At 43.8% G+C, this 16,396-nt stretch overlaps 1 protein-coding gene across 1 annotated transcript in view; it reads right to left on the bottom strand.

The window, feature by feature from the left end:
* Nucleotides 1-16,396, bottom strand: part of LOC133506098 (VPS10 domain-containing receptor SorCS1) — a 221,651-nt gene that overhangs the window by 112,061 nt on the left and 93,194 nt on the right. Inside the window, exon 4 of the mRNA XM_061829867.1 lies at nucleotides 10,244-10,402. Within this exon, the coding sequence (XP_061685851.1) occupies nucleotides 10,244-10,402 (159 nt within the window). The remainder of the gene's footprint in view (nucleotides 1-10,243; nucleotides 10,403-16,396) is intronic.

Here is a 16,396-nt window from a genome sequence, read left to right as displayed (position 1 = left end):
CTTTTCAACCTTTCGCCACATTTCAGGCTTCAAACATAAAGAGATACATTTTTTTATTTTTTGTCAAGAATCATCAACAAGTGGGACACGATGGTGAAGTGGAACAAAATTTATTGGATATTTTATACCTTTTTGACAAATAGAAACCTGAAAAGTGGGACGTGCAATATGATTCGGACCCTTTACTTTCAGTGCAGCAAACTCACTCCAGAAGTTCAGTGAAGATCTCTGAATGATCCAAAGTTGACTGATGATGATAAATACAATCTACCCGTGTGTAATCAAGTCTCTGGATGAATGCATCTGCTCTGTGACAGTCTCAGGGTTCTGTTTAAAGTGCAGAGAGCATCATGAAGACCAAATAAACACAGCAGGCAGGTCCGAGATACTGTTGTGGAGAGGTTTAAAGCCAGATATGGATACAAAAAAGATTTCCCAAGGTTTCAACATCTCAAGGAGCACTGTGCAAGCAATCATATTGAAATGGAAGGAGTATCAGACCACTGCAAATCCACCAAGACCCCGAAGTCCTTCTAAACTTTAACCTCGAACAAGGAGAAGACTGATCAGAGATGCAGCCAAGAGGCCCATGATCACTCTGAATTAACTGCAGAGATCTATAACTAAGATGTAATAATAACTAAAAGTCTGTCCATGGGACATCAATCAGTCGTAGAAGAAAGACATTTCTCAATGATATCCATAAAAAGTCACATTTAAAGTTTGCCACAAGCTAGCTGGGAGACACACCAAACATGTGGAAGAAGGTGCTCTGGTCAGATGAAACCAAAATTGAACTTTTTGGCCACAATGCAAAACGATATGTTTGGCGTAAAAGCGACACAGCTCATCACCCTGAACACACAATGCCTACTGTCAAACATGGTGGTGGCAGCCTTATAATTTGGGCATACTTTTCTTCACCAGGGACAGGGAAGATGGTTAAAATTGATGGGAAGATGAATGGAGCCAAATACAGGACCATTCTGGAAGAAAACCTGTTGGAGTCTGCAAAAGACCCGAGATTGGGACGGAGATTTATCTTCCAACAGGACAATGATCCAAAACATAAAGCCAAAATCTACAATGGAATGGTTCACAAATAAACGTATCCAGTTGTTACAATGATCAAGGCAAAATCCAGACCTGAATCCAATCGAGAATCTGTGGGCTGAGAACTGCTGTTCACAAATGTTCTCCATTCACCCTCACTGAGCTTGAGCTGTTTTGCAAGGAAGAATGGGCATGAATTTAAGTCTGTCAATGTGCAAAACTGAGAGAGACATACCTCAAGCGACTTGCAGCTGTAATTGCAGCAAAAGGTGGTGCTCCAAAGTATTATTGCAAGGGAGCCGAATAATATCGCACACCCCACTTTTCAGATTTTGATTTGTTAAAAAACTTTAAAATATCCAATAAATTTGGTTCCACTTAACAATTGTGTCCCACTTGCAGATTCTTGAGAAAAAAAAATCTTTATGTTAGAAGCCTGAAATTTGGCGAAAGGTTGAAAAGTTCGAGGGGGCCAAATACTTTCACAAGGCACTGTACTCTGGGTCAAAGACAACGAAGAGAAGGAAAGAAGATTCTTTGACAGAAGAAGATGAATGCACAGATCCTACAACTGTGTGTAGGGACTTGGAATGTGTGACTATGACAGGAAAACCCCAGGAGTTGGTTGACGTGTTGATAAGAAAAAAAGGTTGATATATGTTGCATCCAAAAGAGCAGGTGGAAAGGTCGTAAGGCTAGAGGTTTAGGGGCAGTATTTAAATTATTTTACCATGGAGTAGATGGGAAGAGAAATAATGCAGCCCTATGGGGGCACAAACCAGTGCAATCTGTCGGCCGGTCCCAAGACCGGATAAATGCAGAGGGTTACGTCAGGAAGGGCATCCGGCATAAAAACTGTGGCAAACAAACATGAGCGTTCATCTAAAGAATCCCATACCGGATCGGTCGTGGCTCAGGTTAACAACGCCCGCCCCACCCCCGGCAAGGCGTTGGTGGAAATTCAGCTACTGTGGGTCGAAGACAAAGAAGAGGAGGAAACCGGATCCATCATCAGAAGAAAAAGAGGAATGCACAGGGCCTACAACTGAGTGTAGGGACTTTGAATGTTGGGACTATGACAGGAAAATCTCAGGAGTTGGTTGACATGATGATAAGGAGAAAGGTTGATATTTTGTGTATCCAAGAAACCAGGTGGAAAGGTAGTAAGGCTTGAAGTTTAGGAGCAGTGTTTAAATTATTCACCCACGGAGTAGATGGCAAGAGAAATGGAGTATGGGGTCATTTTAAAGGAAGAGCTGGCTAAGAACGTCTTGGAGGTGAAAAGAGTATCAGATCGAGTGATGAGACTAAAATTTGAAATTGAGGGTGTTATGTATAATGTGGTTAGTGGTTATGCCCCACAGGTAGGATGTGACCTAGAGTTGAAAGAGACATTCTGGAAGGAACTAGATGAAGTAGTTCTGAGCATTCCAGACAGCGAGAGAGTTGTGATTGGTGCAGATTGTAATGGACATATTGGTAAAGGAAACAGGGGCGATGAAGAAGTGATGGGTAACTACGGCATCCAGGAAAGGAACTTTGGGGGACAGATGGTGGTGGACTTTGCAAAAAGGATGGAGATGGCTGTAGTGAACACTTATTTCCAGAAGAGGGAGGAACGTATAGTGACCTACAAGAGCGGAGGTAGAAGCACGCAGGTGGATTATATTTTGTGCAGACGATGTAATCTGAAGGAGGTTACTGACTGTAAAGTACTGGATCGGGGAGAGTGTAGCTCGACAGCATAGGATGGTAGTGTGTAGGATGACTCTGGTGGTGGGTAGGAAGATTAAGAAGACAAAGGTAGAGCAGAGAACCAAGTGGTGGAAGCTGAGAAAGGAAGAATGTTGTGCGGCCTTTCGGAAAGAGGTAAAACAGCCTCTCGATGGACAGCAGAATCTCCCGGAAGACTGGACTACTACAAGGTAATCAGAGAGACAGGTAGGAGAGTACTTGGTGTGTCTTTTGGCAGGAAAGGGGAGAAGGAGACTTGGTGGTGAAACCCCAAAATACTGGGAGTCATACAAGGAAAGAGATTAGCAAAGAAGAAGTGGGACACTGAGAGGACTGAGGAGAGGGGAAAGGAGTACATCGAGATGCAATGTAGGACAAAGGTAGAGGTGGCAAAGGCTAAACAAGAGGCATTTGAAGACATGTAGACCAGGTTGGACACGAAAGAAGGAGAAAAGGATCCCTACAGGTTGGCCAGACAGAGGGATAGAGATGGGAAGGATGTGCAGCAGATAAGGGATATTAAGGATAGAAATGGAAATGTGTTGACTGGTGCCAGTAGTGTGCTAAATAGATGGAAAGAATAATTTGAGAAGTTGATGAATGAAGAAAATTAGAGAGAAGGAAGAGTAGAAGAGGCAAGTGTGAAGAACCAGGAAGTGCCAATGATTAGTAAGGGGGAAGTCAGAAAGGCACTACAAAGGATGAAAAATGGAAAGGCAGTTGGTCCTGATGACATACCGGTGGAGGTATGGAAGCAATTAGGAGAGATGGCTGTGGAGTTTTTGACCAACTTATTCAACAGAATACTAGCAGGCGAAAAGATGCCTGAAGAATGGAGGAAAAGTATTCTAGTTCCCATTTTTAACAATAAAGGGGATGTTCAGAGCTGTGGGATTTATAGAGGAATAAAGTTGATGAGCCACACAATGAAGTTGTGGGAAAGAGTAGTGGAGGCGAGATTCAGGACAGAAGTGAGTATCTGCGAGCAACAGTATGGTTTCATCCCTAGAAAGAGTACCACAGATGCATTATTTGCCTAGAGGATGCTCGTGGAAAAGTACAAAGAAGGTCAGAAGGAGCAACATTGTCTCTTTGTGGATCTAGAGAAATCCTATAACAGAGTACCAAGAGAGGAACTGTGGTACTGGATGCGTAAGTCTGGTGTGGCAGAGAAGTATGTTAAAATAGTATAGGACATGTATGATGGCAGCAGAACAATGGTGAGGTGTGCCTTAGGTGTGACAGAAGAATTTAAGGTGGAGGTGGGACTGCATCAGGGATCAGCTCTGATCCCCTTCCTGTTGCAGCAAAAATGGATAGGCTAAAAGATGAGGTTAGACTGGAATCCCCTTGGACCATGATGTTCGCAGATGATATGGTGATATGCAGTGATAGCAGGGAGCATGCAGAGGAACAATTAGAAAGATGGAGACATGCACTGGAAAGGAGAGGAATGAATATTAAGTAAAACAGAATATGTGAGCATTAATGAGAAAGGTGGAGGGGGAAGAGTGAGGCTACAGGAAGAAGAGATAGCGAGGGTGGAGGACTTCAAATATTTTGGGTCAACAATCCAGAGCAATGGTGAGTGGGGTAAGGAAGTGAAGAAACGGGTTGGAACAGCTGGCGGAAGGTGTCTGGTGTGTTATGTGACAGAAGAGTCTCTGCTAGGATGAAGAGCAAAGTTTACAAAACAGTGGTGAGGCCATGATGTACGGATTAGAGACGGTGGCAGTGAAGAAACAACAGGAAGCTGAACTGGAGGGAGCAGAAATGAAGATGTTGAGGTTCTCGCTCAGAGTGAGCAGGTTAGATAGGATTAGAAATGAGCTCATTAGAGGAACAGCCAAAGTTGGATCTTTGGAGACAAGATTCGAGAGAGCAGACTTCGATGGTTTGGACATATTCAGAGGTGAGAGAGTGAGTATATTGGTGGAAGGGTGATGAGGATGGAGCTGGCAAGCAAAAGAGCGAGAGGAAGACCAAAGAGAAGGTTTATGGATGTGGGGAGGGAAGACATGAGGGCAGTTGGGGTTAGAGAGGAAGATGCAGAAGATAGGCTAAGATGGCAAAAGATGACACGCTGTGGCGATCCCTAACGGGACAAGCTGAAAGGAAAAGAAGAAGAAGAAGAGATGGGAAGAGAAATGGCGTACCAGTTATTTTAAAGAAAGAGATGTCTCAGATCTAGTGATGAGGCTTAAATTTGAAATTGAGGGTGTTATGTATAATTTGATTAGCAGCAGTGTCCCACAGGTAGGATGTGACCTAGAGTTGAAAGAGAAATTTTGGAAGAAACTAGATGAAGTAGTTCTGAGCATACCAGACAGAGAGAGAGTTGTGATTGGTGCAGATTGTCATGGACATTTTGGTGAAGGAAACAGGGGCAATGAAGAAGTGATGGGAAAGTACAGAATCCAGGAAATGTACTTTAAGGGACAGATGGTGGTGGACTTTGCAAAAAGGATGGAAATGGCAGCAGTGAACACACAGCAGGAACATAAAATGACTTACAAAAGCGGAGGGAGAAGCACAGATGGATTACATATTGTGCAGACGATGTAATTTGAAGGAGGTTACTGACCCTAAGGGAGTTGTAGGGGAGAGTGTACCTCGACAGCATGAGATGGTGGTGTGGAGGATGACTCTGGGGGTCGAGAGGAAGATTAAGAAGACAAAGGCAGACAAGAGAACCATTGTTGTGGAAGCTGAGAAAGGAAGAATGTTGTGCGGCCTTTTGGAAAGAGGTGAGAAAAGTTCTCAATGGACAGGAGGAGCTCCCGGAAGACTGGCCATCTACAGCCAAGGTGATCAGAGAGAGAGGCAGGAGAGTACTTGGTGTGTTTTCTGGTAGGAAAGTGGAGAAGGAGACTTGGTGGTGGAACCCCAAAATACAGGAAGTCATGCTGGGAAAGTGATTAGCAAAGAAGTGGGACAATGAGAGGACTGAGGAGAGGCGAAAGGAGTAAATTCAGATGTGACATAGGGCAAAGGTCAAAGTGGCGAAAATGAGACAGAAAATAAGACAGAAGAAAGTAAAAAAGGCTGGTGTGATGGACCGGGAAGTGGCAATGATGAGGGGAAGTTAGAAAGGGACTAAAGAGGATGTAAAATGGAAAGGCAGTTTGTCCTTCTTACATACCTGTGAAGATATGCAAGCAATTTGGAGAGGTGGCTGTCGAATTTTTGACCCCAACTTATTCAACAGAATATTAGTGAGGGATAAAATGCCTCTAGAATATCGGAAAAGTGTGCTACTTCCAATTTTTAAGAACAAAGATGATTTGAAGAGTTGTGGGACCTATAGAGGAATAAAGTTGATGACCCACACAATGAAGTCATGGGAAAGAGTCGTGGAGGCTAGACTCAGGACAGAAGTAAGTATCTGCAAGCAACAGTATGGTTTCATGCCTAGAAAGAGTACCACAGATGCATTATTTGCCTTGAGGATGCTCGTGGAAAAATACAGAGGTCAGAAGGAGCTACATTGTGTCTTTGTGGATCTCGAGAAAGCCTATGACAGAGTACCAAGGGAGAAATGTGGTCCCGCATTCGTAAGTCTAGTGTGGCGGAAAAATACTGTATGTTAGAATAATAGAGGACATATATGAGGGGATGGGACGGTGGTGCAACTGGAAAGTCCATAGTTCTGAGAACCTGGGTTCAATCCCGACCCTCCCTGTGAGGAGTTTGCAAGTTCTTCCCATGCCTGAGTGCATTTTCTCCGGGCACTCCGGTTTCATCCCACATCCCAAAAATGTGCAACATTAGTTGGAGACACTAAATATCCACTGGGTGTGATTGTGAGTGTGGCTGTTTGTCTCGATATGCCCTGTGATTGGCTGGCAACCAAATCAGGGTGTACCCTGCCTCCTGCCCGTTGAAAGCTAGGATAGGCTCCAGTGCTTCCCTTGTGAGGATAAGCGGCTAAGAAAATTGATGGATGGATGGATGGATGGATGAGGGGAGCAGAGCAGTGGTAAGGTGTGCCTTAGGTGTGACAGAAGAATGATGGAAGTGGGACTGCTTTAGGGATCAGCTCTGAGTCCCTTCCTATTTGCTGTGGTAATGGACAGGCTGATAGATGAGGTTGCTCCATATTAATGATTTCCACTTCCTGGTCCTTCACACCTGCCTCTTCTACTCTTCCTTCGCTCTCATTTTCTTCATTCATCAACTTCTGAAAGTATTCTTTCCATCTATTTAGCACACTACTGGCACCAGTCAACACATTTCCATCTCTATCCTTAATCATCCTTACCTGCTGCACATCCTTCCCATCTCTATCCCTTTATCTGGCCAACCTGTCGAGATCCTTTTCTCCTTTCATTGTGATGTACATGTCGTCAAATGCTTCTTGTTTAGCCTTCACCACCTCTATCTTTGCACTACGTCGCATCTCAATGTATTCCTTTCACGTCTCCTCAATCCTCTCAATGTCCCACTTCTTCTTCAGTAACCTTTTTTCTTGTATGACTACATGTGAAATCTTTGGATACATAGAGTATGCCATTAACAAAAGACCAGAAGAGGCCTTTTTCATTTATTTATTTATTTATTTATTTTGCCATATCTTTCATGGTCCTACAGAAAGAATAAATCAGGACCTGAAGACCGGTCTGTGCTGTCTGGCATCGCATGATCACAGCACTTGAAGCCATCACCTTGGTTGGGTGGAGTATGCCCACGACTCTCTGCCTTCCACCTCCACAGGAATGGCACTATTCCACACCGTTCATGGTTATCCTCCCTCTCTGTTTCCATCTGTGGCCACCGACTCCGCGGTACCATCCGCATTGGAAGTGGTGAGACGCTGCAAGCAGACCTGGGAAATAGCCTGAAAGACACTAACATGCATGGGCAGCTCCTACAAATCCGCGGCGGACCTCAAGAGAAGAAGGGCACCGGGGTTCAAGGTGGGACAACGTGTATGGTTGTCCACAAAGGATCTTCCGCTGAGGACAGAGTCACGCAAGCTAGCTCCCAGGTTTGTGGGTCCCTTTACCATCACTAAGATCATTAACCCTGTCGCTATTTCTGTGAAACTCCCCAGATCGATGAGGGTTCATCCCACATTCCATGTAAGCCGGCTTGGAACAACTCGTCCATCGCCATTAGTCCTCCCAGTCAAGCCCCCCCCACCGTATGATCGACGGAGGTCTGGTGTACTCGGTACGTCTACTTTTATCATCTCGTCATAGAGGGAAGTGGGTTCAATACCTGGTGGATTATGAGGGATATGGCCCAGAAGAACGTTCCTGGATTCTGTCCTGTTTTATCATTGACCCTCGCCTCATCAGGGACTTCCATGCATGTCATCCTGAGTCTCCCCGGCCGTCCGGAGTCGGCTGTTAAAGGGGTGGGTGGGGGAGGGGGTACTGTCATGGACCTACCAGTCTGGCCCTTGCTGTGCAGGTCCCCTGCACACCTGCGTTGATTAGGAGGCATACACCTGTTCCTCATCAGCCATAATAAACCCTAGTAGATATAGGGCCAAGCGGACGGTCTGGCTTTGCCAGATCATTGCCAATCATGCCTCGTTCCTGCACTTCTGCATTCCTGAACCTTAATCCCTGTGTACTGACCTCCGCCTGCCCTCCGACCAACCCCGTAAACTTGACACTCCTGATACTACTGCTCGCTCTGACTGACTCTCCGGCATTCGACCTTGGAATGAATAAAGATCTTCCTTTAACTGCCTTACTGTCTCCCGAGTCATGCATTTGGGTCTGCCCTAGCGTTCTGGTTATGACAATATCTTAGTTTAACAAGGCACAGTGGGCGACTGGTGCGAGTGTCTCCCTCACAGTTCTGAGGACTGGGGTTAAAATCTCAGCCCAGCCTGTGTGGATTTTTGTATATTCTCCCTGTACTTGTTTGGGTTTTCAAACAAAAGCAAGATCCAAAGACAACAGTGCTACCCACTTTGAATCACTGAAATCGCAATCAGGAAATATGAATATCCTCAACCACATAACACTCAAACAATTATTCCAGAGATAAATTGGAATACATTGCCAAGAGAGGTGACATCGGACCCAAGTCTGAGTGTTTTCAAATCCAGATTCCAAACTCTGCTTTTTTTCTGCTTCTTTTTTTTAGAGTACTTCCACTTTTCAATGTATTATTTTTTTTTTGCAGTTTTAATTGTACTTGTTATTTTCAAATGTTTTTTATTATTTTTGTGTTTGAATGCTTTTAGTCATGTTGAGTTACCTTGTCTATAAAATGCACTAAACAAATAAATTTGCTTTGCTTTGGAGTCTCATTTACAAATGTGTGTGTAAGTTGAACACACAACTGCACACAAACTTCGCTTTATAAGTCACACTCAAGGGCAGCACTCTTGCAACAGCCACAGAAATGTCAGCACAGGTAACCTGTCTATGATGATGCCACCAATTGGATAGATGGTGCAGGGGAGCTGAGCGGTGAGCAAGGAGCGCCCGCAGAGTGGCCCTGAGGAATTGAGTAGTGATACACAACTAAATGGACCTGGAGAATCGAGACATTCCCTCTGTTTCTGTTTCTTTCTGTTCTCCATCACAAGGATGTCTCTCCTCATGGAATGTTATTGTTTGAATCATCATTTGTATCTTGTGATGGTTCCATCAGTAAAGGAGGACCTGTGATGGCTCCATACTGTTTGGAAGGTTGTCAGGACAGCTTTCACGTATTCAGCCAAAGGAAACAAGTGGGTGGAGGATCATCATCGCTCTCCTAAACTGAAATACAAGGTGCTCGGATGGGATTGCTCTTCTTCCATGACCTACTTTCCAAACTGAATCACATAAACTCACACGATGCTTCATTGGGCCTGTTCCTATCACCAAAATCATTAATAATTTCTCAAGATCCATCACATGATTCATGTATCCCTGCTCATTCCTGTTACCACCAGTGCACTTTGCTGTCAGAAAAGGGAAGGAAGCCAGCGGGTGCACTGAACATCTATCAGGGACTGCACTTAAGCCTGCCTGTTCCTGTGTTCCAGCACCAGAGTGTTATTTGCTCACGATCATGAGAATAGATTCCCTGTTAGCTGTACCTGAACTTATTCCATGATCTTCCATCTCCTCCTGTGTCTCCTGCCATAAAGCTCGGTCAATGCTCACTCACCTCCTCATGCTCCAGTCTCCTGTGTTCTCCCTGTTTCTTCCGATAACCATCTCACAGTGGAATTCTCACCTCTCATTTCCCCCTAATGTACCCCTTTCAACTGCTTCCTCAGTCTCAGTCTGCTTTTGGGTCCAGTCCAATACTGTTTGTTACAAAACATGACACAAATAAATTTTAGTAGTATTATCATAACCCTGGTGAAATACCTCTGTGATGGGATTTGGGACATGTCCAACTTGATCTGAGTGCTGTATTTAAAATTTAACCTCTTCTGTTTTAAGTGAATAATTCAGCATTTTGTTATTGAAGTCAAATGAACCTTAACCAATTCCCTTACCTTTTGCTCATGACTGTAAGCCAGAATCCAGTCTTCTTGCTCAGGATGGAAAAGCAGGCTGAGGATATAGAAGTTCAGCCGGTACCTTTGGTAAGTTGCTCCTTCATCAGAACTGACAAGAAGACTGTTCTCCACTTCGGTATCCGTTAAGAGCATAATCTTTGGAGAGAATACAAAAGGTGTATATAGTGAGAAAAATATATCTTGGTTTTCATGCACAGTGTCCAGCCTGAAGAATTAAGCAAACGTTGATACTGAGAGATGTTGGGGAGATGTATATATTAAAAAAAAACGTTATTTAAAAAGCATGTTATTGTATTTTTTCCCCCTCTACTGATTCATAAACCAGAAATAAACATTTCATTTCCAAAGAGCACTCAATTTGTTGAATTTGTATTCCTAATATTGAAAAATCACCAAATCACAGCAAATTAATAGTCTAGAATACAATGGATATAAAATGTCTAACAGCCTTGTTCAAGTTATACATTTTTCATCCATCCTTCCGTCCATCCATCCATCCATCCATCCATTGGCTTTCTGCATCACTTATTCTCAGTACAGTCGCATACATGCTAGAGTTGTCTCTTTGACAACGGATGTCCCAGGTCTGCAACGCCAAACTGAAGAATACCAATTTAGATGGGTTTGAGTTACAGGATCACTTTGAGACAAAATCATATTTCCAGCAAAAGATTTCTCCTTTGTGGTGTAATTTTGCATGAAAAACATGAAGTGTAGATTCATAGGCTGTATATCAACATATGTAAAGTAACTGCACAAACTTCAACCCATCGGAATTTATGAGAATCTGTCATTTGCTATTTACGACACTGATGCTTCGGATACTGATTCATACTTAGAGTCCAAAAACATTGTGGGTGGATGACAGATCTATCAAGCAAATAAGACCCTTATGACAAACCTTAAAAAACAGAGACTTGAACTCAAGCAACGTTATCTTTTTACTTGCGAGGAGAGTGAATGAGAGTGTAAGCAGTTACAGTGTCAGAACAGTTCTGAAAACACTGCGCTCACCTCTTCTCCTTTTATTAGGGAGTGTCCCTATAACACGAACTTCTAGAGGGGGTGGGGGTAACACACACACACAATGCATTCCCAAATATTTGGAGGAGTCTTCAGACATGAGTACATCAGCAGGCACCCCATATCTTCACTTCTCAAGGTTGGGATTACGAACAGGAACAACCTGGTCTCTTCAGCATAATAATATTGATTCGTATGCAATGTACTTTTATGTACGTAAATGAAGTCCTTGCAGGATTGCACTTGATTATACATCTAATAACAGAAAGTGATAAATTGTGAACAATTACTCTGATAAAAAGTGAATGTACAAGTCAATTATGCACTTTCTGTATGAAGTAGAAGAGGATTTATTTGTTCTGTTTGTCTTGAGTTGCCACTGCCATAGATATATGAACAAAGATACATTATTTGTTGTAAATAATATTTGGACTAATTAAGGGCAATAAGTGATAAGTTATGTACAATAACTCTTACAGTGGTGTTACCTGGCAGTGCAGGTTACAGGGGTAAAAATAATCTATCCATCCGTCCATCCATTTTCTGAGTCGCTTATCATCACAAGGGTCATGGGAGTACGCCTTTCTCAGCTGTCACCGGGCAGGAGGCAGGGTACACCCTGAGCTGGTTGCCAGCCAATCGCAGGGCACATGGAGACAGACAATAGTTGCACTCACAATCACACCTACGGGAAATTTCGAGTGTCCAAATAATGTTGCATTCTTTTGGGATGTGGGAGGAAACCAGAGTGCTTGGAGAAAACCCATGCAGGCGAACATAAAAATCCACACAGGTGGGGCCAGGATTTGAACCTCGGTCCTAGGAACTGTGAGGCCAACCCTCTACAGCTGCACCACTGTGCCGCCAATCCATGTTGTCTCAAAGCATATTCATTTCATTGATAAATCTACCTATTCTAGCAGTGTCAAAAAACAGCGAGAAGAACATGGCTGAAAACTCAGTTTACCACACAATGCACAGACATATTTTTATTAAATAAAATGCACACACAGCTGGTTAACCTTGGACGACACATTTATAATACAAGCAGGAATGAATCTACTGAAAGTAATAATTAATGTTTGGCTAGGCTTATTTTTCAATACAGTGTGTGTGTTTCTTTTGGCTTATCCCTTTCAGGGTCGCCACAGTGTGTCATCTCAGATGAATGCATATATATGTTTGGCACAATTTTTTTTTTTTTTTTTTTTTTTTTACACCGGATGCCCTTCCTGACGTAACCCTTCTCAGGGACTGGAGGCCACAGTGGGATACGAACCCGCAACCCCTGGTTTACCAAACCAGTGCTCTAACCACTGAGCTACGGGGTCTCTATTTTACCACACAGTACGTGCGTTTTTCTTTGTTTTTTTTTTTTTTTTTTTTTGTTTTTTTTTTTTGTTTTTTTGTTTTTTTTTTTTGCTTTTGTGTGGATTTGCTGTCTTACAATCAATCAGAGGAATTAAATGTCCCCAATGCCATTTTGAATACATTCTTAATCTTGGCAAAAATACAGCAAACGATGTACGAGCCACCAACTCCCTAGCGATGATAACTCATTAAGATAGTTAATACAACCCATGTACTGAGTGGATCCCATTGGTGACACAATTATGCACACATATAGACAGTTTTATGCTCTTCTTCTGCCACACCCGCACTCATTACACAAACAGTGAAGAAAATAAGTATTTGAACACCCTGATATATTGCAAGTTCTCCCACTTTGAAATCAAGGAGTGTCTGAAAATTTAATCGTAGGTGCATGTCCACTGTGAGAGAGATAATCTAAAAAGAAAAATCCAGAAATCACAATTTATGATTTTTTTAACGATTTATTTGTGTGATGAAGCTGGAAATAAGTATTTGAACGCCTGTCTATTACCTGGAATTCTGACCCTCAAAGACCTGTTAGTCCACCTTTAAAAGTCTACCTCCACTCCATGTATTATCCTGAATCAGGTGCTCCTGTGTGAGGTCGTTAGCTGCATAAAGATACCTGTCCACCCAATACAATCAGTAATACTCAAACTTGTAACATGGCCAAGACCAAAGAGCTGTTCAAAGACACCAGAGACAAAATTCTACAACTCCACAAGGCTGGTAAGGGCTACGGAGAAATTGGCAAGCAGATTGGTGAAAAAAAGGTACACTGTTGGAGCAATCATTAGAAAATGGGAGAAGCTAAACATGACAGTCAATCTCAATAGGAGTGGAGCCCCATGCAAGATATCACCTCGTGGGGTCTCAGTGATCCTGAGAAAGGTGAGCAATAAGCCCAGGACTTTTGGTCATAATTCCACTAACCATGTTTGGAGGAAGACAAATGATGAGTTCCATTCCAAGAACACCATCCCTACTGTGAAGTATGGGGGTGGTAGAATCATGCTTTGGGGCTGTTTTTATGCACAAGGAACAGGACGACTGCAGTGTATTAAGGAGAGGATGACCACGACCATGTATTGTGAGATTTTGGGGAACAACCTCTTTCCCTCAGTCAGAGCATTGAAGATGGGTCGTGGCTGGGTCTTTCAACATGACAATGACCCGAAGCACACAGCCAGGAAAACCAAGGAGTGGCTCCGTAAAAAGGATATCTAGAGAAGATCAGTGTGGAGGAGTGGGGCAAAATCCCTCCTGCAGTGTGTACAAATCTGGTGAACCAATACAGGAAATGTTTGACCTCTGGAACTGCAAACAAATGCTACTGTACCAAATATTAATATTGTTTTTGCTCAGGTGTTCAAATACTTATTTGCAGTTGTATCACACAAAGAAATCATTTAAAAAATCATACATTATTGTTTCTGGATACTTCTTTTTAGATTATCTCTCTCACAGTGGACATGCACCTACGATGAAAATTTCAGACCCCTCCATGATTTCAAAGTGGGAGAACTTGCAATATACCAGGGTGTACAAATAATGATTTTTTTCACTGTATAGGCAGATTGGCTTCAGGATTCCCGCGACCCTCGTGAGGATAAGCAGCTTGGAAAATGGGTGAAGGGAGGCTGGAATGCTGAAGAATGAAGGGAGGCTGCGTTCAGCTATTACTAAGGAATTAAGTGTAGGTAGCAGTTGCTAGTGATAAATTTGTACTGACCTTCCTTGCCTTTCTGCTCTTTCAAAGTAAGTAAAAAAGTAAAGTAAAATAAGTTGTGCCTTTTCTCCTTATGAACATGAGTCTGATATTAAGCCAATGTTGATTTGGATCCTCAATCCATACTGTTAGTAATCTTTCCATCTTGGCAACAAGCGAAGCTTCATTTTTTTTTTTCTTTACAAAAACAGTTGCTTCACAGGGGTGTCCTTAATAGTAATCACCACGGTCATCCGACTGAAGCCCAAGACTTTATCTCCGTCATGTCCGTTGGTGTTAATCCTTTCTCAGTTTTTTTCTTTTTTTATGTTGTTGAGCTTCATTTCCATGGTCATTGCTTTTCTTTCGGCTGGACCACAATTGCTTAAAAAAAAAACAAAAAAATCTTCTTTTGGGCCATAATGTGTAAAAAAGTGGGCAAAAAGGGCAAATTAACTCCCAGCGCACAAACACAGACAAGAAATTTTCATGAGCTAAGCAGAAACACTGTTGCTGGGGCCATAGTGGTGGACAAGAAGAGGTGCGTGTCATACAGTCGAAACGTTTTAGGTCGAGACCGAAGAAATCCCAGTGTTTTTTTAAGCGGAATGCATACCTGAAATCAAAGATGAAGGAAACATTTGTCCATCCATCTATTTTCTACCACTTGTCTGGGTCAGGTTGCGGGGTACGTAGCTTCAGCAAGGAAACCCAGACTTCCTTTTCCCCGGCCACTTCTCCCAGCTCTTCCGGAGGGATCACGAGGCATTCCCAGGCCAGCCGAGAGACATAGTCTGTCCAGCATGTCCTGGGCCTTCCCCGGGGTCTCTTTCCAGTGGGACATGCCCGGAAAAAACCACCATGGAGGCATCTGGATCAGATGCCCCAGCCACCTCAACTGGCTCCTCTCAATGTGGAGGAGTAGTTGCTCGACGCTGAGCCCCTCCCAGATGACCGAGCTTCTCACCCTCTCTAATGGAGAGCCTGGACACCCTGCGGAGGAAACGTATTTCGGCCACTTGTATCCGGGATCTTGTTCTTTCGGTCATGAACCACAGCTCGTGCCCATAAGTAAGGGTAGGAATGTAGATTGACTGGTAAATTGAGAGTTCCGCCTTTCTGCTTAGCTCCATCTTCACCACAACGGACCGATACGAAGTCTGCATCACCGCAGACACTGCACCGATCCGTCTGTCGATCTCCTGCTCCATTCTTCCCTCACTCGTGAACAAGACCCCAAGATACTTGAATATTTCCACTTGGGGCAGGATGTCGACCCCCAACCCGCAGGGGGCAGGCCACCCTTTTGCGACTGAGGACGATGGTCTCTGATTTGGAGGTGCTGATTCTCATGTCAGCCGCTTCACACTCGACTGCAAACTGCTCCAGTGAGCATTGGAGATCACAGCTTGATGAAGCCAACAGAACCACATCATCTGCAAAGAGCAGAGATGCGATGCTGAGGCTACCAAACCAGACTGTATGCCACGGCTGCGGCAAAAAATTCTGTCCATAAAAGTTGTGAATGAAATTGGTGACACAGGGCAGCCCTGGCGGAGTCCAACTCTCATTGGAAATGAGTCCAACCTATTGCCGGCAATGCGGACGAAACTCTGACTGTGGTCGTACAGGGACCGAGCAGCCAACATCAGAGGATTCGGTCCCTGTACTCTCGAAGAAACCCCCACAAGACTCCCCGATGGTCGAACGCCTTCTCCAAGTGCACAAAACACATGTAAACTAGATGGGCGAACTGCCATGCACCCTCAAGGATCCTGCCGAGGGTTTAGAGGGGGTTCACTTTTCCACGCCCAGGACGAAAACCACATTGCTCCTCCTGGATCTAAGATTCAACTTCCCGACAGACCCTCCTCTCCAACACCCCTAAATAAACCTTACCAGGGAGGCTTCGGAGTGTGATCCCCCTATCATTGGAACACAACCTCCGGTCCTGAAAAAGGGGCACCACCACCCTAGTCTGCCAATCCAGGGGCGCTGTCCCCAATGTCCATGCGATTTGTGTC

The sequence above is a fragment of the Syngnathoides biaculeatus genome, chromosome 9 (assembly GCF_019802595.1).
Source record: "Syngnathoides biaculeatus isolate LvHL_M chromosome 9, ASM1980259v1, whole genome shotgun sequence".
Lineage (NCBI taxonomy): Eukaryota > Metazoa > Chordata > Actinopteri > Syngnathiformes > Syngnathidae > Syngnathoides > Syngnathoides biaculeatus.
Note: the sequence above shows the minus strand (reverse complement) of the source record. Positions and strands in the feature narration are given on the sequence as shown.